Source organism: Bos javanicus, chromosome 1 (genome assembly GCF_032452875.1).
Source record: "Bos javanicus breed banteng chromosome 1, ARS-OSU_banteng_1.0, whole genome shotgun sequence".
Taxonomy (NCBI): Eukaryota; Metazoa; Chordata; class Mammalia; order Artiodactyla; family Bovidae; genus Bos; species Bos javanicus.
This window is the reverse complement of record NC_083868.1, coordinates 138,397,865-138,419,540: the sequence shown is the minus strand read 5'-3', so window position 1 is coordinate 138,419,540 and position 21,676 is coordinate 138,397,865. Positions and strand designations below refer to the sequence as shown.

Sequence of the window (21,676 nt, the reverse complement as noted above, 5' to 3'; positions counted from 1 at the left end):
ATTACTAAGGGGAATTGCTTAGGTATGAAGGGCATGGGAATCCTTGCTAAACTGGGCCCAGTGGGACAGAGACTGCAGCCGAGGACGAGGCCTCCTTGAGCAGAAGATGGACACAGAGAAGCCTAACTAAAGTTTAGTCAAGGAGAGAGTTCTTACAGAATCTAATCAAATGAAAGGCAGCTCTTAAAATTCATTCTTCTCCAAGGAAACCTGTAGTTTCCCACTATAACAACTCACTCTTGTTCTGAGGAATTCTCCCAAACATATTTATGTTCTAATTTCTTTTCCCTTGTGATTTCTTTTCATTTTCCTTTGCAAATCCAATTATTCTTGTGTTTGATTAGAAAATCTGTTTAATCTCCTGCTCTCTCCTTTGACTCCAGCAAAGCTAGGATGAAACTGACTTTTGAAAAATTAAGAAAGTGGTTTGAATTGACCAAGAGAAGCACAGTCGTAATTGAGCCAGGAAGGACTTCACCAAGTGGTCCACATCTCATGGCGCCTTGTCTACTGAAGATTTGTTTATTTTATGTTTATCTCACATGTATGTCCATCTTTGCGGAGGCCGGTATAGAGTCCATTCTTGAAGCTCAGCTCACCACTGGGGAGGCCCCTCCCCCATCCCGGAGTCACTTTCCTCACCTATAAAATGAAGGCATCTGATTAGATGACTCCTTGTTACTTTGCAGGACTTTTTAAAAGTTCTGTAATTCTACCCCTCTCTAGATTGTATTTTCTTATAAAATATCCATCTTGGATCCATTATGAAAGATAGGATGTGAATGATGGTAAGTCATTCTGAAAATAATTACATTATGTAGGAACAGTCTCTGAAAGGCTTGGTTTTCCACACACACACACACACACACACACATATACATATACATTGTAGTTTGAAGTAAAAACAATCCAAAAAGGGTTTTCATAAATGTTCCCAGCAGCTTTGTTAGTGAAAGTGGTAGTGACGGGGTGGGGGTGGTAGAAACGACCGGAAATGTACTTCATCAGGATAACAAATTCAGAGTAGTTATGGACTGGCACAAGCAGAAAATCAGCATGCTCCAGCAGCAAAGGGGGTAAATATTGACAATTTTAGCAAAAAAAGGCAAGAAAAAACCCAAGTATGACACCACTTACTCAAAGTGTAAAAACACACAGAACAGTGCTACTTATTTCTGAGGAATACATACTTACATATGTAATAAAAGCATTTTTAAAATGCTTGTGTATGATAAAACACCAGATTCAGAATAGTGGTTACCTCTGGTGATTGGGAAGGGATTATAATTAGCGAGAGAATTCAGAGCTTCAGCTGCATTTGCTAATACTTGAATCCATAAACAGGGAGTTGGATATGCTTGTTCATTGTATTATATTTTACACTATTTTGTATATCTTAAAATGTTTTATGACATCCTTGTAATAATGTTAGGAGGGTCGTGAAAAGCCATGGCATTCATTTGTTTGTAAAGATTAGAAACTGAATGTCAACAAGTTGCTACAATTTTTAATATCAAAGGTTAACAGACATTTAAAAGCTCCTTGCTATCTGCCCCTCAATTACAATACACCAAGCAATCAAAAACAAAACACACAAACAACTTCCGGTATACACGTTGCCAAAGGAACTACTGGTCAGGTACCAGTGTCTTGCGTCCCAACTTCTTACATTTCTAACTAGTATTGCTTTTTGGTGTTTTGAGACTTTTTACAACTTTTTGGTGTTTTGAGAAAAGTTTGTAAAAGCATATATGGGAAGTGATGTATAAAATTGAGATTAGAGGACTTTCCTGGTGGTCCAGCGGTTAAGACTCCATGCTTTCAATGCAGGGGGCATGGGTTCCATCCCCAGGTGGGCAGGGAAGTTCTGTATGAGGCATGGAATGGCAAAAAAAAAAAAAAAATGAGATTGGATGCCAGATGATAAATTGAACAGTTTACCCTGCAAATAAGTATCAACTTGTTGCAGGAAGGGGGACCCCTTCCAGGGCCCGAAACTGGGCTCTTGTCTAACACTTGGAAATGAATTGTCCGAGGAGACACATGTGCTGACAAAGCAAGAGATTTTATTGGGAAAGGGCACCCGGATGGAAAGCAGTAGGGTACGGGAACCCAGGAGGACCGCTCTGTTACATGGCTTGCAGTCTTGGGTTTTATGGTGATGGGATTAGTTTCCCACCCCCATTAGTTTCCCATCCCAACCCCATCCCATGGGGTTGTCTTTAGCCAATCATTCTGACTCAGAGTTCTTCCTGGTGGTGCACACCTTACTCAGCCAAGATGGATGCCAGAGAGAAGGATTCTGGGAGGTGGTTGGACAAGTGGTGTCTCCTTTTGACCTTTCTCGAGCTCTTCTGGTTGGTGGAGGCTTATTGGTTCCCTGTTCCTTACCAGAACCTCCTGTGGTAAAACAACTCATACAAATGGTTACTATGGTGCCTGGCCAGGGTGGGCAGTTTCAATCAGCGTGCTTCCCCTAACAAACTCAGCTCTGAGCTTCCAGGTGGCCTGGACAAGAGGAGAAACCCTCTGAGTCAACAAGAACCAGCTTAGTAGGAGAGTTTTCTTGGCACTAAAATTTGGGGAAGAACTAGTCACAGGGATCTTTATATCAAGGGCACTGAAGCCTTTTGCATGGTGCTCAAATCTCTTGATTTGCCCTTGACAGTGGCTCCCTGTGATTCACTCACTTCACACAGGACCAGAGTGATCTGGTTATAACAAGGTTCAGATCCTGTTGGCCCTTCAAAGGTCCCACTGCATACAGGTAAAGGCAGGATCCCTTCCTCATCCTCCAAGCTCTCTGCCCTGCCTGAGCGTCTGCCCTCACTGCCTGTCATTCTGCTGCTCTGTTAGGCCTTTGTCACCCTAGTCTGCTTTCCTTCCACACAGAGCTTAACCTGCCTGGCCACCTCTTCCCTCAGTTGGGAATGCCCTGCTCCCCAGTGAACCTGGCCATCCAAGTCTCCATTCAAATGCTATTCCTACCACTTCCCCCCAGAGAGGCTTTCCTTAATCACATTGACAAAGGCAGCCTCCCTCCTAGTCTCATCCCTAGGCCTCAGGCAAAAAGGCCAGCACTGGGCCTGCCTGTTGAGGGTGCCCCTCTGGTCATTCTCCCAGTAGCCCATCAGGCCAAGGGGATTGGCATCCTCAGAGCCTGGGTCTCCTCTTCTAGACTGTGCCCTGGTCACTTGGGTCCCTGCAATTCTCTGCCCAAATGACCTAAGTTCATTTCTAGAATCTGTGGGCCTCTGCCTTAGGCCTTCCTCCCCATGGGTGGTCTGTGCTACCAGTTTGCACCACCCTAAGTCACAGGGTGGCTGGCCGTCTGCAGAGGCATCAGTGGCTCTTGGATATAGGGGCTGAGGTGTCAGGCATGAGTGCAGAGACCCCTCACACTAGGAGCTGGAGCTAGGCTAGGGAGGGAGGGGGGCAGGGGCAGGGTGTTCATCTAGGGATGAGGGTTGGGGTTGGCTCACCCAGCTCTGCCGTGTTCCAGTGCAGACCTCAGAAGTCTGAGAATACTGAAGCTGGCCTTCTAGGTCTCTATGAAGTTAATTTGTCAGGGTAAGAAGGTAGGTCATATTTTATTTAACACTTCATGAGCTTGGTTCACAACTTATAAATATTTTGACGCGTGTGGGCCTCCATCGGTCTTCTTGCTACATCTCCACAAACATTAGAGGTGGGCCTTGCTTCCTCACCTGAAGGTCTGTCAGGAAGATGCGGGAGCTGGTTCGGCTGACAGGGCCTGGTGGTCACAGCCCCTCTAGAAGCACCTTTTCTGCCTCCTCCTTGCTGGGGGATTCAAGCCCTCTTCTAGGCAGCCATGCTCTCACTCTTGTTTCCCTCTTTATTTCATTTGCAGCAAAAGGCAGAAATCTGAAATTACCTTATTTCTTTATTTGTTTTATATTTGTCATTTTCCCACTAAAGTATGAGTTCTGTGAGGTCATGGACTTATGGCTGCATCTTAGAACTTGGCAAGCACGAGGTGCTCATTAAAAATGTGCTGAATGAGTAACATTGGGACAGTTTTGTGGCTGGACAACGCTAGGTCAAAGATGACTCAGAAAGGCCTTGTATCCCCAGCGGGCCCCAAGCCAGGTAAGGGAGCAGACCAGAAAAGACACAAAAGTCCTTTGCTTTCAGTTTCACATTCCTTAAGAGGCTAATTAATCTGGAAACAGGAAATGTGAATGTAGCCATTATTGGGGGATTTCTACTGGGAGAGAAATAGTTTGCAAACCAAATCAGTGCTAGGCAAGAGGGAGACTTTCCTGTTAGACCTGAGAGACAGGACAGGGCTAAGGGAGTTTGGAAACCTGATGACGCAGCAGAACCGGTGGAAACTCATTCCTTCTCCCTGAAGAGAAATTGCCCGTGGTCTTTCTAGGAAGGGGATGGTGTCAAATATTTTCTGCTGTTAAGCTAAAAATACTGTTCAGAACAGAGGCAAAAATCCCCTGGATGCTGCTCTCTGCCTTATTTCACTCCCATGGCAGAGAGTGATAGCTGCAGAGCAGCCTCCGCTGCTCACTCCCTCCATCCTTCACCAAGGCCTCCTGGTGGAGCAGGCTGGCTCTCAGCACTCTCTGGATGCCCCAGTGTGAATGTATGAAACAGACACAGCCACTAACACATAGAATTTTTTTTTTTAAAGAATAAGTTTCCTTCCTTTCCACTCAAGTAAATATGAGGTCATTTTTATCCAAAGATGATAAAGCCAATCCACTTGAAATAGGGATGAAAATAAAATAGGAAATACTCAAAACTACTCTTTATGCCAAATTCAGACTTAAATTGAAGAAAGTAGGGAAAACCACTAGACAATTCAGGTATGACCTATATCAAATCCCTTATGATTATACAGTAGAAGTGACAAACACATTCAAGGGATAAGATCTGATAGACAGAGTGCCTGAAGAACTATGGACAGAGGTTCGTGATTGTACAGGAGGCAGTAATCAAGACTATCCCCAAGAAAGAGAAATGCAAAAATGCAAAATGGTTGTCTGAGGAGGCCTTACAGATAGCTGAGACAAGAAAAGAAGCTAAAGGCTAAGGAGAAAAGGAAAGATATACCCAACTGAATGCAGAGTTCCAAAGAATAGCAAGGAGAGATTAGAAAGCCTTCCTCAGAGGTCAATGCAAAGAAATAGAAGAAAACAATAGAATAGGAAAGACTTGAGATTTCCTCAAGAAATTTACAGATACCAAGGGACCATTTAATGCAAAGATGGGCACAATAAAGGACAGAAACGGTATGGACCTAACAGAAGCAGAAGATATTAAGAAGAGGTGGCAAGAATACATAGAACAACTACACAAAAAAGATCTTCATGAACCAGAGAATCACGATCGTGTGATCACTCATCTAGAGACAGACATCTTGGAATGCAAAGTCAAATGGACCTTAGGAAGCATCACTCCAAACAGTTAGTGGAGGTGATGGAATTCCAGCTGAGCTATTTCAAATCGCGAAAGATGATGCTGTGAAAGTGCTGCACTCAATATGCCAGCAAATTTGGAAAACTCAGCAGTGGCCACATGACTGGAAAAGTCAGTTTTCATTCCAATCCCAAAGAAAGGCAATGCCAAGGATGTTCAAACTGCCACACAATTGCACTCATCTCACATGCTAGCAAAGTAATGCTCAAAATTCTCCAAGTCAGGCTTCAACAGTATATGAACTGAGAACTTTCAGATGTGCAAGTTGGGTTTAGAAAAGGCAGAGGAACCAGAGATCAAATTTCCAACATCCAGTGGATCATGGAAAAAGCAAGAGAGTTCCAGAAAAACATCTACTTCTGCTTTATTGACTATGCCAAAGCCTTTGACCATGTAGATCACAACAAACTGGAAAATTCATAAAGAGATGGGAATACCAGACCACCTTACCTGCCTCCTGAGAAATCTATATGCAGGTCAAGAGGCAATAGTTAGTCCCGGACAAGGAACAACAGACTAGTTCCAAATTGGGAAAGGAGTACGTTGAGTCCGTATATTATCACCCTGCTTATTTAACTTATATGCAGAGTACATCTTGTGAAATGCCAGGCTGTATGAAGCACAAGCTGGAATCAAAATTGCTGGGAGAAATATCGATAATCTCAGATATGCAGATGACAGCACCCTTAAGGCAGAAAGTGAAGAGGAACTAAAAAGCCTCTTGATGAAAGTGAAAGAGGAGAGTGAAAAAGTTGCCTTAAAACTCAACATTCAGAAAGCAAAGATCCTGGCATCTGGTCCCAACACTTCATGGCAAATAGATGGGGAAAAAAATGGAAACAGTGAGAGACTTTATTTTCCTGGGCTCCAAAATCACTTCAGATGGTGACTGCAGCCATGAAATTAAAAGACGCTAACTCCTTGGAAGAAAAGCTGTGATCAGCTTTTCTAGACAGCATATTAAAAAGCAGAGACATTACTTTGCTGACAAAGGTCCATCTAGTAAAGCTATGGTTTTTCCAGTAGTCATGTATGGATGTGAGAGTTGGATCATAAAGAAAGCTGAGCACTGAAGAATTGATACTTTTGAACTGTGGTGTTGGAGAAGACTCTTGAGTGTCCCTTGCACTGCAAGGAGATCAAACCAGTCCATCCTAAAGGAATAAGTCCTGAATATTCATTAGAAGGACTGATGCTGAAGCTGAAACTTCAGTACTTTGGCCACCTGATGTGAAGAACTGACTCATTGGAAAAGACCCTGTTGCTGGGAAAGATTGAAGGCAGGAGGAGAGGTAGATGACAGAGGATGAGGCATCACCAACTTGATGGACATGAGTTTGAGCAAGCTCTGGGAGTTGGTGATGGACAGGGAAGCCTGGCGTGCTGCAGTCCCTGGGGAATCAGACACGACTGAGCAACTGAATGAAGTGAACTTGGACAACTGGGGAAACTTAAGTGGACTGGAGAATTAGATGACAGTAATGTATCAGTGGTAATTTTGTGATTTTTATTGTTGGCCTGTGGTTATGTAAGAGAGTGTCTTTATTTGTAAGGAATACACACACAGTCTTTATTTGTAAAGAATACACACAAAATACAGGAGAAAGGAACATCAGGTCGGCAAAAAGGCTAGAATCCAAAAAAGGGTTCTTTGAACTACACCTGTAACTCTTCTGTAAGTTTGAGATTGCTTCCAACTTAAATAATATTTAGAATGTGAGCACATTTTTGTGTGCCATCCTTGAACTGATTTTCTGGTGGCTCAGGTAAGTTGGTAAAGAATCTGCCTTCAGTGCTGGAGACTAGGGTTCTATCCCTGCATTGGGAAGATTCCCCTGGAGAAGGAATGGCAACCCACTCCAGTATTCTTGCCTGGAGAATCCCATAGACAGTGGAGCCTGGCGGTCTACAGTCCATGGGGTTGCAAAGAGTTGGACACGACTGAGGGACTAACACTAAAGAACTGCATTGACATAGTCCTTTTCTTTACAGCCCTGGGAGAAAGAGAGGGCACACAGAGCAACCAGTAGTTGATGGGAAAGTAGATAGATGTGATAAATATATTGTTTACAAATAATAATTAAAGATGAGAAGAGGCTAGTGAAGAAGTTTGGAGGATGAGAAACAGGGCTGGAGGAGACAGGAGAGAGAGTAAGCATAGTGCTCCCCCGAAAGACGCTCTTTCGGCTGGAAAATCAACCAAATACATACTGGGGGGTTCTCCAGGCAGCTGGAGCTTCTTTAGAACCATGGGAGGCTTCGTGCAACTCCCCGAGTCTGCCACTGTCTCAGCAGGATGGTGATCCACCCAAAGAGCACCCGCCTGCAAGCAAAGCATCTGGACTAAGATGATATTTCAGTTCAGTTCAGTTCAGTCGCTCAGTCGTGTCCAACTCTTTACGACCCCATGAATCGCAGCACGCCAGGCCTCCCTGTCCATCACCAACTCCCGGAGTTCACTCAGATTCATGTCCATCGAGTCAGTGATGCCATCCAGCCATCTCATCCTCTGTCATCCCCTCCTCCTCTTGCCCCCAATCCCTCACAGCATCAGAGTCTTTTCCAATGAGACAACTCTTTGCATGAGGTGGCCAAAGTACTGGAGTTTCAGCTTTAGCATCATTCCTTCCAAAGAAATCCCAGGGCTGATCTCCTTCAGAATGGACTGCTTGGATCTCCTTGCAGTCCAAGGGACTCTCAAGAGTCTTCTCCAACACCACAGTTCAAAAGCATCAATTCTTCGGTGCTCAGCCTTCTTCACAGTCCAACTCTCACATCCATACATGACCACAGGAAAAACCATAGCCTTGACTACACGGACCTTTGTTGGCAAAGTAATGTCTCTGCTTTTGAATACGCTATCTAGGTTGGTCATAACTTTCCTTCCAAGGAGTAAGCAAGTGAAGCATCTGGACTAAGATGATATTTAGGATCCCTTCATCAAGGCTATATATTGTCACCCTGTTTATTTAACTTATATGCAGAGGACATCATGTGAAACGCTGGACTGGAAGAGACACGAACTGGAATCAAGATTGCCGGGAGAAATATCAATAACCTCAGATATGCAGATGACACCACCCTTAAGGCAGAAAGTGAAGAGGAACTAAAAGCCTCTTGATGAAAGTGAAAGAGGAGAGTGAAAAAGTTGGCTTAAAGCTCAATATTCAGAAAATGAAGATCATGGCATCTGGTCCCATCACTTCATGGGAAATAGATGGGGAAACAGTGGAAACAGTGTCAGACTTTATTTTTTGGGCTCCAAAATCACTGCAGATGGTGACTGCAGCCATGAAATTAAAAGATGCTTACTCCTTGGAAGAAACCTTATGACCAACTAGAGAGCATACTGAAAAGCAGAGACATTACTTTGCCAACAAAGGTCAAGGCTATGGTTTTTCCTGTGGTCATGTATGGATGTGAGAGTTGGACTGTGAAGAAGGCTGAGTGCCGAAGAATTGATGCTTTTGAACTGTGGTGTTGGAGAAGACTCTTGAGAGTCCCTTGGACTGCAAGGAGATCCAAGCAGTCCATTCTGAAGGAGATCAGCCCTGGGATTTCTTTGGAAGGAATGATGCTAAAGCTGAAACTCCAGTACTTTGGCCACCTCATGTGAAGAGTTGACTCATTGGAAAAGACTCTGATGCTGGGAGGGATTAGGGGCAGGAGGAGAAGGGGACGACAGAGTATGAGATGGCTGGATGGCATCGCTGACTCGATGGATGTGAGTTTGGGTGAACTCCAGGAGTTGGTGATGGACAGGGAGGCCTGGCGTGCTGCGATTCATGGGGCCGCAAAGAGTCGGACACGACTGAGCGACTGATCTGATCTGAAACACTTAAAATGCTTTGAACAAGAGGATAAAATTGATTAAGGATATGAAGCATGGGACAAAATAGATGAAAAAGAATTAAAATACACTTTTTTTCATTTGAGAATAAAGTTCTTTTTACTTGAGTTATCCACCTAACTAAAGGGATAGTTCCTCCGTTTGATAAAACTAACCCCCCTTTCCCCCTTAAACAACACAGGAAACACTCCCTTCCCTTTTCAAATCTTAGATAATAGCAGGAAAGACCCCTGAAATAGAATATTCTGTTTTGTGATTCCTAGAACACATCATTGCAGGAATATTACAGCCTGTTTTCTGAGTGTCAGAGTAGATTTATGGTGCAGTCTTACAACATGTAAATCTTAAAGCACCTGTGACTTTTCTTTTGGCATTTGTTTATGGCAGGCCTGATTTTGTTATTGACCCACAATTTATTTGGAATAAATAAATTTACAAACACAGAAATGTTTACCACATATTTTTGTTACAAGTTTTTAACAATTGTACTGTGGTCGGATAACAAGATCTCGTATAAAAATCAGTATTTGAAAAGTGTAGTAACTTGAATTGTTGTCTAGTATATGGTCAGTTTTTTGTAAATGTTACATGAGAGTCTGGAGAGAATGTGGTTGCTATAATCATCAGATGGGAGAGGGTCCTATATATATCTATTAAATCTAGCTTAATAAGTGTATTCAGATTTTCTGTTACTAATTTTTTCCAATGCTTTCGTATATCAATAACTGAAATCCTACATTATGAGAATGTATTTGACAATTTCTCCCTGTACTGCTTGATGAATTTTTTTTTTTGGCTTTGGCTTATTTTGCAGCATGTAGACTCTTTAGACACACGGGATCTTAATTCCTCAACCAGGGATCGCACCGAGTCCCCTACATTGCAAGACAGATTCTTAACCACTGGAGCATCCGGGAAGTCCTGTACTTGATGTATTTTTATTCTACTTTATTAGATGCATGCAGATTTAGAATTTTCATTTCTTCCTGGTGGATTAAACTGTTTTCATTATCTAGTGGCATTCTTTATTCTATTAAGGCTTTTTTTCCCCTTAAATCTATTTTGTCTCATAAAACATATATACTAATGCAGATTTCTTTTGGTTTTTATTTGCCTGGCATATCTTTTATTTTTAGATTTGCTTACTCTCAACCTTTCAATGCTCTATATTTTAGCTGTGTTTCATAAATTATACCTAGATGGATTTTTCTTTTTAGACAGTGAGTTTATGCATCAACATTTGCTGGAGGATGTTTAGATCACAAATAAAATAGCCCTTCCAGGAATGGTTAGCTGTAACCGGGTACCCAACAAGAACCTATTGCACCACCATTTCCATAAAGGGCCTGAAAATCACACATCCCATCTAGGGGTGTCATGTGTTGCCCAAGCATGTGAAGTGGTCATCTGTCTCTGCCCACCAGATTCAGAGACAGACATTGGAAATACTAGACATGGAGAGAAGTGGTACAAAATCCACCTTTCATAAAGGTTCCTGGTACTTGTTAGCACCAATGACCATTAAGACAATGGTATTAAAGGGAGAGCTTATGGCACTCTTTTATTCCTGTGGGGCCTCATACATATTTAATGTGCAGGATTTTCTTATGTTCTTTAAAATCATTTTTCAAGGTTTCCTTAAACTGTGTCTAAAGAATAATCTGTGTCTCTTAATGTTTTCTGTTAAACTCAGTTTCTCTCTACAAAACTACTTTTTCTTAAATCCCACTGGGCCACCAGTCTTTTTATGTCACCCCCCACCCCCCAAATTTGGGAGCTTCCCTGGTGGCTCAGACAGGAAAGCATCTGTCTACAATGCAGAAGACCTGGGTTCAATCCCTGGGTCGGGAAGATCCCCGGAGAAGGAAATGGCAATCCACTCTAGTACTATTGCCTGGAAAATCCCATGGACAGAGGAACCTGGTAGGCTACAGTCCATGGTATCGCAAAGAGTCGGACACAACTGAGCAATTTCACTTCACTTCACTTCACCCTCAAATTCAGCTAGAAAAGATAAAAGTATTTAAAAGAGTGTCTCAACTGGCGGCAGAACAACAAAATTACTTGAAGCTCCCAGTTGAACTGAAGTAGGATTACTGTGTCATTCACCACTGGGGAAGCAACAATAATGGACACGAGAGTAAAACAATGGTTATCAGGTTCCTGGTAGGCGACAGGTACTCTGCTTAAATGTGTGTGTGTATGTGTGTGTGTGTGCACGCTCAGTCATTCAGTCATGTCCAACTCTTTGTGACCCCATGGACTGTAGCCCGCCAGGCTCCTCTGTCCATGGAATTTTTCCAGGCAAGAATAGTGAAGTGGGTTGCCATTTCCTACTCCAGGGGATCTTCCCAACCCAGGGATCAAACCTGCCATCACCTGTTTCCTAAATTGGCAGGCAGATTCTTCACCACTGTGCCACCTGTGTGTGTGTAAATACCACTTAAATATGAAAAGCCCAAGGCTCAGAGAGGTTAAGGAACTGGCATGAGGTCATGCAGCCTGTGAAAGGGAGAGCCAGGATCCAACTCTGATCTCTCTGAATCCGACGTCCATATCCTAGTGATGAAAAGAATGAGTACTGGAGTGAAACTGCTGGGACTCACATTCCAGCTCCACCACTTTAAAGTTAGGTGCTGGTGGGCAGGTTACATGATACCCTCTCCATGTATATATATACACTCAGTATCTCAGTTTCTTCATCTGTAAAATGGAAATGACAATAATGTCTATCTACACTGTTGTTATGAAGATTTAAAGGGATGATCTGAGATGATGCTCAGAATGGAGCCTGGCACACAGAGAAAGTGCAGGAACTGTTAGTATGGTTTCAGGGGACATTTGGGGCTTCTTTATCATCAGCAGTTAATATTAATGATCACATTCTAAGGTTTCTTTAATGTTGTGTTCATGTGGCTCTCGCCCACGTCTTTGCGCATCCTCCACACCCGCCAGGCACCTCACTGGTCTCCCGCTGCTCCCACACACATCCTCCAGCTGTTACAGCTCAAGTGAGATGGTGCCTCCGCCTCTTCCACAAGGTATCCCTGATTTTCCCAACCAGGAACTTTCATGAGACACTATTTGATGGCACCTGGTGGCCGTCTAGGTCATTTCTTCATTCCCCAAGTCTTTCCTGAGCACCTACTGAATGCCTGGTCCTGTCCTAGGTGCTGAGTCCCTCCTTTATGGAATTTGTATGCTAATTAGGGAAGTAGGGAGAGGCCAACAGCAAACATACACACAAAAAGATGGAAGAAAAATACCAAAAGTAATATGTGCTGTGCAAATAGTTCAGGTTGTGTGATCCTGTGGAACAACTGGATGGATCTCTTAGACTCGGTGGGGAAGGATGGTTTCTCCAAGAAGGTGATATTTAAGCTGAGATCTGAATGGCAAGAAGGAGGCAGCAATATAAAGATCAAAGGGAGAAGCATTTTAGGGAAGAGGGAACAGCTTGTGCACAGACCCAGAGGTGGGAATAAGCTTGGGTTGTTTTTAAGGAACAGAAAGGAGGTAGGTGTGACTGGAACCTAATGGCTAAGGCAGACTGTGGACAAGACACAGCAGGTTGGTGGAGGAAGGCAGGAGGCAGATTATGCACAGCCTGATAAATGAGAGTAGGGAAGGGACCAGACCCTAATGTTATAGGAGTCTGAGACAGTGAAGTGATGGGATCTGACTGTGGTTTGGTACATGTCAGCAAGGAAAGTATGAATTTCTGGGAGTGGTTGAGGTGACTACAGATGTGAAGTGTCTTGGGTTCGGTTCTGATTATCTCTTAGCAAAGGTGGGAAACCTACACAAGCTGGAGGATGTGGGGCCCTAGGGCTGCCAGTCTCTCCAGCACTTGAAGTTCCAAGACCTGTGTTTGAGTTCAAGTTCCATTAACCACTAGCTGTGTGAGTTTGTGAAAGCCAACATACTTATTGTCATCTGTAAAATGGAGATGAACATTCAATGTGTTGCTTAGTTTACAAGGGTCATTTGAGAGAATAAATGTAAAAGCATTGTGTAAGCTCTGACTTAATATAAAAATGTAAGTTAAAATTTAAGGTGCATATATCTTGCATTGTAATTACAAGTCTGTAAACTAGATCAGGATCAGTTACTTCTTTTTATCTGTCATAACACCTAACCCAGTTCTATGTCTTCTAGGGATTACAAGATTGTACAACACTGTACAATAAAAGCTTAAAAAAATAAATGAAAGCATTTGTGATTAATGCCTTCAGTTATTGTTAGCATTACTATCATTATTGTCTAGCAGTAATGCATTTAAGATTCTGGGGAAAAAGAACTGATTTTTCTTTTCACCAAATTCATTAAAATGAAGAGTAAAGAAACATTTCTTCAGTTAAAGTTATAAAAATATTTATACTTGCCCCTTAGTATCCTTGGGCTCTGCATCTGTGGCTTCAACCAACTGGGGATCAAAAATATTTGAAAAAGAAATTCTAGAAAGTTCCAAAAAGCAAAACTTGAATTTGCTGCAAGCCAGCAACAATTTTCATAGCATTTACATTGTATTTACAAGTATTTACATGGCATTTACATTGTATTATGTACTGTAAGTAATCTAGAGATGATATGTGCATGCTGCTGCTGCTGCTAAGTCGCTTCAGTCGTGTCCGACTTTGTGCGACCCCATAGATGGCAGCCGACCAGGCTCCCCCGTCCCTGGGATTCTCCAGGCAAGAACACTGGAGTGGGTTGCCATTTCCTTCTCCAATGCATGAAAGTGAAAAGTGAAAGTGAAGTCACTCAGTCGTGTCCGACTCTTCGAGACCCCATGGACTACAGCCTACCAGGCTCCTCCATCCATGGGATTTTCCAGGCAAGAGTACTGGAGTGGGGTGCCATTGTCCTCTCCATGATATGTGCATAGGTTATATGCAAATACTATGCCATTTTATAAAAGGGACTTGAGCATCCATGGTTTTGGTATTTGCAAGGGGTCCTGAATGAATGCCGTGCCAAAGGGACGACTGTATAATCATCAACCTAATTCATCACACATTTTTCATTAAAAAATTTTTTTTATACTTATTTATTTGGCTGCTCCGGGTCTTAGTTGCATCATGTGGGACCTAGTTGTCTCACCATGGATCAACCAGTCCTCCTTCACTGAGAGCACAGTGTGTGGGATCTAGTTCCCTGTGGAGGGATCAAACCTGGGTCCCCTGCCTTGTGAGCATGGAGTCTCAGTCACCAGGACCACCAGGAAAGTCGCTAATTAATGATTTTAAAAAGCATGATATCCAAAAAAACACAAACATGGTATCCATGGAGGATTGGTTCCAGGAAATGTGCCTGCCCTCTGCAGATACCAAAATCCAAGGGTGCTCAAGTCCCTTGTATAAAATGGCAGTGCAGTCACCCTTGGTATCCACAGGTTCTGCACCCCCAGCTTCAACCACCTGTGGACACACAGGGCTGACTGTACAGTTTCTCAGTGTGTAACTTTTCTTGCTCTTTCCTGACTTGCCTGGCAGATCCGCTGTGCAGAAGCTGGGAGCGGAGGTGTTTGAGGAGGTCTACAGTTACCTCAAGAGAGCAAGGCAGCAGGGAGCCAGCGAGGCAGAGGTCTGGGCAGCTCTGGAAACAGTGGTACCTCGAGCCAGTGACTGTTTTGAGGTTGACCAACTACTCTACTTTGAGGAGCAGTTGCTGATCACCAGGGCAGAAGGGGTCACTCTTCCCCAGAACCATCATGAAGCAACTGTCAGAAGCAAGCAGGTCCCAGTGGACAAGGCGCCTGTGAAAATCCATCAGCACTGTCGCTGACGTCTGTTCTGGGACCTGGGTGCAGAGCAGCGGTCTCTACCTTCAATCCCTTGTCAATCTCCTTCAGAGAGTAGTCAGCTTGGGCCTTAGTGTTGTCAGGTCTATACTGTGAGACAGGCACATGGATCGGCTTGTCTTCCTGAAGAGTAGTCCTGCTCTAGTGCCTTTGGGTCTCCAGCAGGGTTGGCTCACCCTGGCCTTGGCCTGGGAGAGGGCACGTGCTCTTCACATTTCCACTCAGTGCCGACTGCTCTGAGCCTCCAGGGACTGTGGGCAGCCTGCTCCTGAGGGAGGTTGGTCCCCAGCCTCTGACGTGCTGAGCTGCTTCTCAGGGGCCAGAGGTACCTGTCTCAGGTTGCCAGCTTTCGGCCCACTTTACCCTTGAATGCCTAGCAAGCAAGAAGTGCACATGTGTAAAGAGAGAGTGAGTCCTTTCTGTGATGTATTCCCCAAACTCATCCAAGGAGTATTAACGACTTTTATTCGTGGCTATAAAATCAATCACCTATTTTTCTCTTGTCCTATCCAGAAGTATCTTGTTGAACATAGCACATCCATCTAAGGATAATTACTACGTAGAGGAGCTAAGACTTTGCTTGTTGCCTATTATTGTCCAGTGCTGTGCTCATTACTATAAGAATCTTACTTCATCAAATCTTTTCACCAGAGAAAGAGAGAGAGTGAGAGAGTCCTGGTCATGTGGGTTGGAGTCCTAACCTGGATTTTGGCCAGGTTCAAGTCCCTGATACTCTGTCTGGTGTCAATTTTATTTTTAGTCCAGTCACAAGAACTCAAGAGGGGCAGAGGGGAAATTTCCTCCTCCCTGACACTTGGGTGAGTTTTTGGGTCAGAAGAGGAAATAGGTAGATTTTTAACTATTTCACATGTAAAACATGTCCAGGGAACATCACCCTGCATTTAAGAACATACTGGAGTGCCGGGAGCCGGTGAGGCATTCCGCTCATGACAAAGGTCATGAGGAAGGAGGCTCGGCATACGCAAAGGCGGGATCGAGCCTCAGGAGTCCGCCCGGATATTCTCGAGCATTTTCCCCCCAAAAAACCAGAGTCTGACTACTTTATTGCTTTGTGCTCTCACCTCTGACTTTACTGGGGGCTGTCCCCTACCACCATCTCGCTCTCTCTCTGTCAAAGAGTTAACTTACAGCTCCAATTAATAAAGTTCCTGGGCAATTAGGAGTGTTTAAATCCAAACCCCTCAGATGGCTCTCTAACTCGCCTGACAAGTTTACCCGGACTCCTGCAGCTATGCATACGATTGTTTACAGTCTCCCAGCCTCCAGAGGCACGGGAAGTTTAAGATATTCAAATAGCTTAGAGCCTCTCAGAGAGTTAGAAACTGTCAGAATAAACTAGTAAAGGATTTCATTGATGAGTCAATGCTTGTTGCCAAGTTTTCACATCCCCTGAATTGTATCCTTGAATGTGTATTAATTAATAGTTGGCATATAGAAAAAATAAGTAGTGGCCTTGGTGTTAGTAACTTTAGACCCTTAAGGTAATAAATTCTTTCCTTTGTTGTAAACCCATTACACATCCGCCCTATAGGAATGCAATTTTATCTTTGGAAGATGGCACCAAACCTTAAAATAATTACTCTTAGAGAAAATAAGTCTTTGTTGATAAGTCCTTGTCAAGAGTCATAAAATGTTAGTAGGCCTTCTGGCCAGAAGATGATGTAAATCACCTAAACCATTTGTATACGATAAATTTGCAGGAAAGAAACCCTGGTTTTTGATAAGAACCAAAGACTGCTGACTTTACATCCCCTATTATCCTCTATGTGTAACTTAGGGTATAAAAGCCCCTGTTAAAAATAAAGCTATGGGCCTTGCTCACCAATGCTTGTTCTCCCCATGTCATTCTTTCCTTTAACTTCTGGCTGAAGTCTCCATCTGGAGCGTGGATATCCTCTGCGACCACTTATTTGCCTGGGCTTCTAAGACCCACTCGAGAAGGTGTCTAAGGTGGGGCACCTTCCGCTATTCGAGAGGGCGCCTGCGGCCTCCGTGGTCAGAGCTAACCTGGTGTCACAGGTTATATTGATTTTCCGCGTAAACCAAGCTACTCAGCCTCTTTTCTCCACTGAATTTTCCTACTGAGCTATCCTCATTCTATTACTCTTTATATCTCTAATTACCATTTGAATAGGTCGCCGCCGCCGTCTCCCCTTCGAATACCCTGGATCAGCCGGGGCTGGAGGAAGGAAAAGACTGCCTTTACCCTCTTACCAGATGGAGCGGCTAGTGGTGGCTGCACGGCGCTGGAGTGGCTGACAGGAGATACCCCACGTCCAAGGTCAGGAGCAATGGCTGTGCTTTGCTGGAGCAGCCGTGAAGAGATACCCCACGTCTAAGGTAAGAGAAACCCCAGTAAGACAGTAGGCACTGAGAAAGGGCATCAGAGGGCAGACAGACTGAGACCACAATCACAGAAACCTAGCCAATCTGATCACACAGACCACAGCCTTGTCTAACTCAATGAAACTAAACCATGCCATGTAGGGCCACCCAAGACAGATGGGTCATGGTGGAGAGTTCTGACAAAATGTGGTCCACTGGAGAAGGGAATGGCAAACCACTTCAGTATTCTTGCATTGAGAACCCCATGAACAGTATGATGGGCAAACAGTGGAAACAGTGGCTGACTTTATTTTGGGGGGCTCTAAAATCACTGCAGATGATGACTGTAGCCATGAAATTAAAAGACACTTACTCCTTGGAAGGAAAGTTATGACCAACCTAGACAGCATATTAAAAAGCAGAGACATAACTTTGTCAACAAAGGTCCATCTCGTCAAGGTATGGTTTTTCCAGTGGTCATGTATGGATGTGAGAGTAGGACCATAAAGAAAGCTGAGCGCCGAAGAATTGATGCTTTTGAACTGTGGTGTTGGAGAAGACTGTTGAGAGTCCCTTGGACTGCAAGGAGATCCAACCAGTCCATCCTAAGGGAGATCAGCCCTGAGTGTTCATTGGAAGGATTGATGGTAAAACTGAAACTCCAATACTTTGGCCATCTGATGTGAAGAGCTGACTCATTTGAAAAGACCCTGATGCTGGGAAAGATTGAGGGTGGGTGGAGAAGGGGACGACAGAGGATGAGATGGTTGGATGGCACCACGGACTCAATGGACATGAGTTTGGGTAAACTCCGGGAGTTGGTGATGGACAGGGAGGCCTGGTGTACTGTGGTCCATGGGGTCACAAAGACTTGGGCACGACTGAGTGACTGAACTGAACTTACCCTCTTAGGTTCTGTAGCTGGAGTCTTCAAAGTAAAGTGACCACAGACAGCACAAGAAAAAGGATACACATTTTATTTGATTTAATGTTTTTACATGACATATGTGTGTGTGTGGGGGGTGCTTTTTAGAAAGAAGTGACTGCCAAAGAAACAGGCCTGACAACTTAAACACCATTTTGACGAAAGAGCAGGGATCAATATGTGGAGATGTGACAAAACAGAGGGAAAAGAGACTTGAGCTCCAAGGGGGGTGAATTGTGGAGCCGTGACAAGGAGACACATGGAACTGGTGGCAGATAAGGGGTGAGTTAGGAGTCTGCACAGATCTGTCTCGGCACTGGTGCCCCATCTCCAGTGATAAAAATGTTATCCTTTCCCCAGTGCAGGGAGGGTGCTTTTCTCATGGGAAATGATGCTTTTAACAGAGCTCTTCCTGCATCTGCTGTTTCTTAATTACTTTCAGCTCAAAATAATCCTTATGCCAAAGTGGCATATTTGGAGGTGGCCTATTCTTGTCCCCTACAATGTCTAGGAAGACAGGTCCAGAAGGAAAACATGTTATCCCCAGGATTTATGCTGTACCCTGTATCAGCCATCACAGAAAGGAAAGATAGGAAGAAATACCATCTTGGATCAGAGCTCCACATCTTATAAAAGAAGCTCACTTTGTTTGTTTTCCAACTGGTTTACTGGGAGTGGCAGCACAGACTTAAAATGACTAGAAAATTCCTTTTGGATTTTACCATTGGGAAAATGCTTTGTCCCTCAGCCATACTCAGGTGGGCATTAATCACTGACCAGATTGCAAGATGGTAAGTGGAAATTGGCTGAGCAATTGGAGAGCTAGGAAGCTGCTTGTTATGAATCAGTCACAGGAATGAAGGAATAAAGAAGCCCTGCTACTGCGTGGCTTTGTAAAATACATATATATTTCAGAAATGCCAACTGACCTCTCTGCTTTCTCTTTATGCAGGGGAAATGCCACCAGCTATTCTGGGTGATATAGAAATAAGGCACACAAAGGAGAGTGATGGGAATTAATTATTTAATGTATTTGGGGCTGGGGCCAAAGGGAAAGCTCTCAGTCCATTTTTTGGGCTCAGGATAAAGGAGGCAGACAAATAGACAGCAGCTCAAGGAGGGGAGATACTCCACTCCTCTTTCACGATGGTGGGGCAACTCATGTGCCTTAACTACTGTGTCAGAAGGGAAGGGCCACCAACATGATAAAGGAGGAAAAGTGAAAGATGGAAGAGAAGAAGAAAGGGTGAGAGAGAGGCAGAGACAGAGAGAGGGGAGGGGAGAGGGACAGGAGTGGCCACACAGCAAAGAGTATTTTAAAATGATCTTCCTGGGACTTCCCTGGCAGTCTAGTGGTTAAGAATCTGCCTTCCAATACAGGGGGTGTAAGTTCAATCCTTGGTTGGGGAACTAAGATCTCACATGCCTTGTGGCAAAAAAAACATGAAACAGAAACAGTACTGCAACAAATTCAATAGACTTTTAAAATGGTCCACATAAAAAGATAGTGATCTTTGTTTGCATAAGGAAAACAGTTGAACTTGCTCCCAGATGATTTCCCTCATAGCTCAGTTGGTAAAGAATCTGCCTACAATGCAGGAGACCTGGGTTCGATTCATGGGTTGGAAAGATCCCCTGGAGAAGGAAATAGCAACCCACTCCAGTATTCTTGGCTGAAGAATCCCAGAGGCAGAGGAGCCTGGAAGGCTGCAGTCCATGGGGTCGCAGAGTCAGACACGACTTAGCAACTAAACCACCAACCACCACCCTGATGACTAGGACTCTGGACCCACTCTCACCGCGTACTGTGAGATCAAGCACAAGTCATTTCCTTGGAAGCTCAGTTTCCTGCCTTTGCCTGAAGATTGCCATAAAAAATAAGCAAGATAATGTCGCATGTTGAATCATGGGGAATTGCTCATGGGGCTCGTGTGCACATGCTTTAAATGCTGTTAAGATGCTCTCAACTTTGGAGGAGAAATTATTAATTTTATTATTAGGCTGCCTGATCCCCCATCATTGGAGATTCATCCCTGAAGGCCCCCTTAGGTGGTTAAGATTCTAGTACTGACATCCAAACACACCCCAAAAGTCAACACTTCAGCCAGCCATTTTCAGCCAGCTCTTTGACTAGGAATTTGCTTACAGTCAGTTGAGAGCTGAGAGGCTGTGAAGCAAGCACCTCTGGAAGGCCTTTGAGTGATGCCAAGGACCAGCTCCACGTCCTGCCCAGGTCTCAACACACTTCACATGCAGGAACCTACATGAGCTGCATCCCCAGTGCCCTCAGTATACTCAGCTCTCCCCCAACTTCAGAAGGAAATTCTGAAATTTAGTCCAACAAATATATCTTATGAAATAATACATCTGTAAATACTCATTAGGAGTGCTGTGCTGTGCTCAGTTGCTCAGTGGTGTCCAACTCTTTGTGATTCCATGGACTGCAGCCCACCAGGCTCCTCTGTCAATGGGGATTCTCCTGGAGCCATTAAGATTTACACAGAAAACAAAGCTTAATGCTAATAGAGTATTTGCAAAGCAGATTTATAAGTTTAGTTGGGAGACAATCATTCAGCAACTAGAGTTTTTTCGTCCCAAAATATTACGCTTTTTCCTGCTCTTAAAGATTGAATTTTTGGCTCCAGTTCACCCCTCCCTGGACCCTTGACTGCTTTTTAACTTCTTAGTTCTTCCCACTGTCATAGGAGGGGGTATTTTCCTACCCCCAGACTCTGAGTTTGGCCACAGAACTGTTCCGGCTGTATTATCACTCAGGAGCAGGAAACTTACAGGGATAGTTGGTTAAAGGGCACGATGTTTCAGTTATATGCAGTGAATAAGTTCTAGAGATTTTATGTACATAAGGACTGTAGTTAATAATACTGTATTATTGTAGACTTACAATTTGCCAAGAAATAAATCTTAAATGTTCTCACCACATACACACACACACAAAATAGTAACTATGTGAGGTGATAACATACATTAATTAGCCTGATTGTGGTAATTTCACGATGTATATGTCTAGCAAATATATCAAATCATCATGTTGTACCCCTCAAATATATACAGTTTTTCTTGGTCAATTATACCTCAATAAAGCTGGGGACACAACTGAGTGACTGAATTGAACTGAACTGAAAGCTGGGGGAAAATTCAGGCAAGAAGGAGACAAAGATCTTACAGGCATGAAGAACATGCCATCTTTTTGCGCTACTAGTTCATCGAGTGTGAGGGTGACCATGGCAGGTTTGAGAGGAAGGTGTGTGGCTGGTCTCCAAGACACCTCCAGTGGTCC

General features: G+C 43.8%; 1 protein-coding gene across 10 annotated transcripts in view; it reads left to right on the top strand.

Annotated features, from left to right (window-relative positions):
* NEK11 (NIMA related kinase 11) overlaps nucleotides 1–16,953 on the top strand; it is a 278,190-nt gene extending 261,237 nt beyond the window's left edge. For 7 of the 10 annotated variants that reach the window (XM_061421687.1, XM_061421640.1, XM_061421649.1 and 4 more), the window contains one exon: nucleotides 14,800–16,953. In XM_061421687.1, coding sequence (XP_061277671.1) covers nucleotides 14,800–15,091 — 292 coding nt within the window. In that variant the 3' untranslated portion in view covers nucleotides 15,092–16,953. The remainder of the gene's footprint in view (nucleotides 1–14,799) is intronic. The other 3 variants (XM_061421678.1, XM_061421712.1, XM_061421705.1) reach the window with 2 other exon arrangements.
* Nucleotides 16,954–21,676: the final 4,723 nt, after the last annotated feature.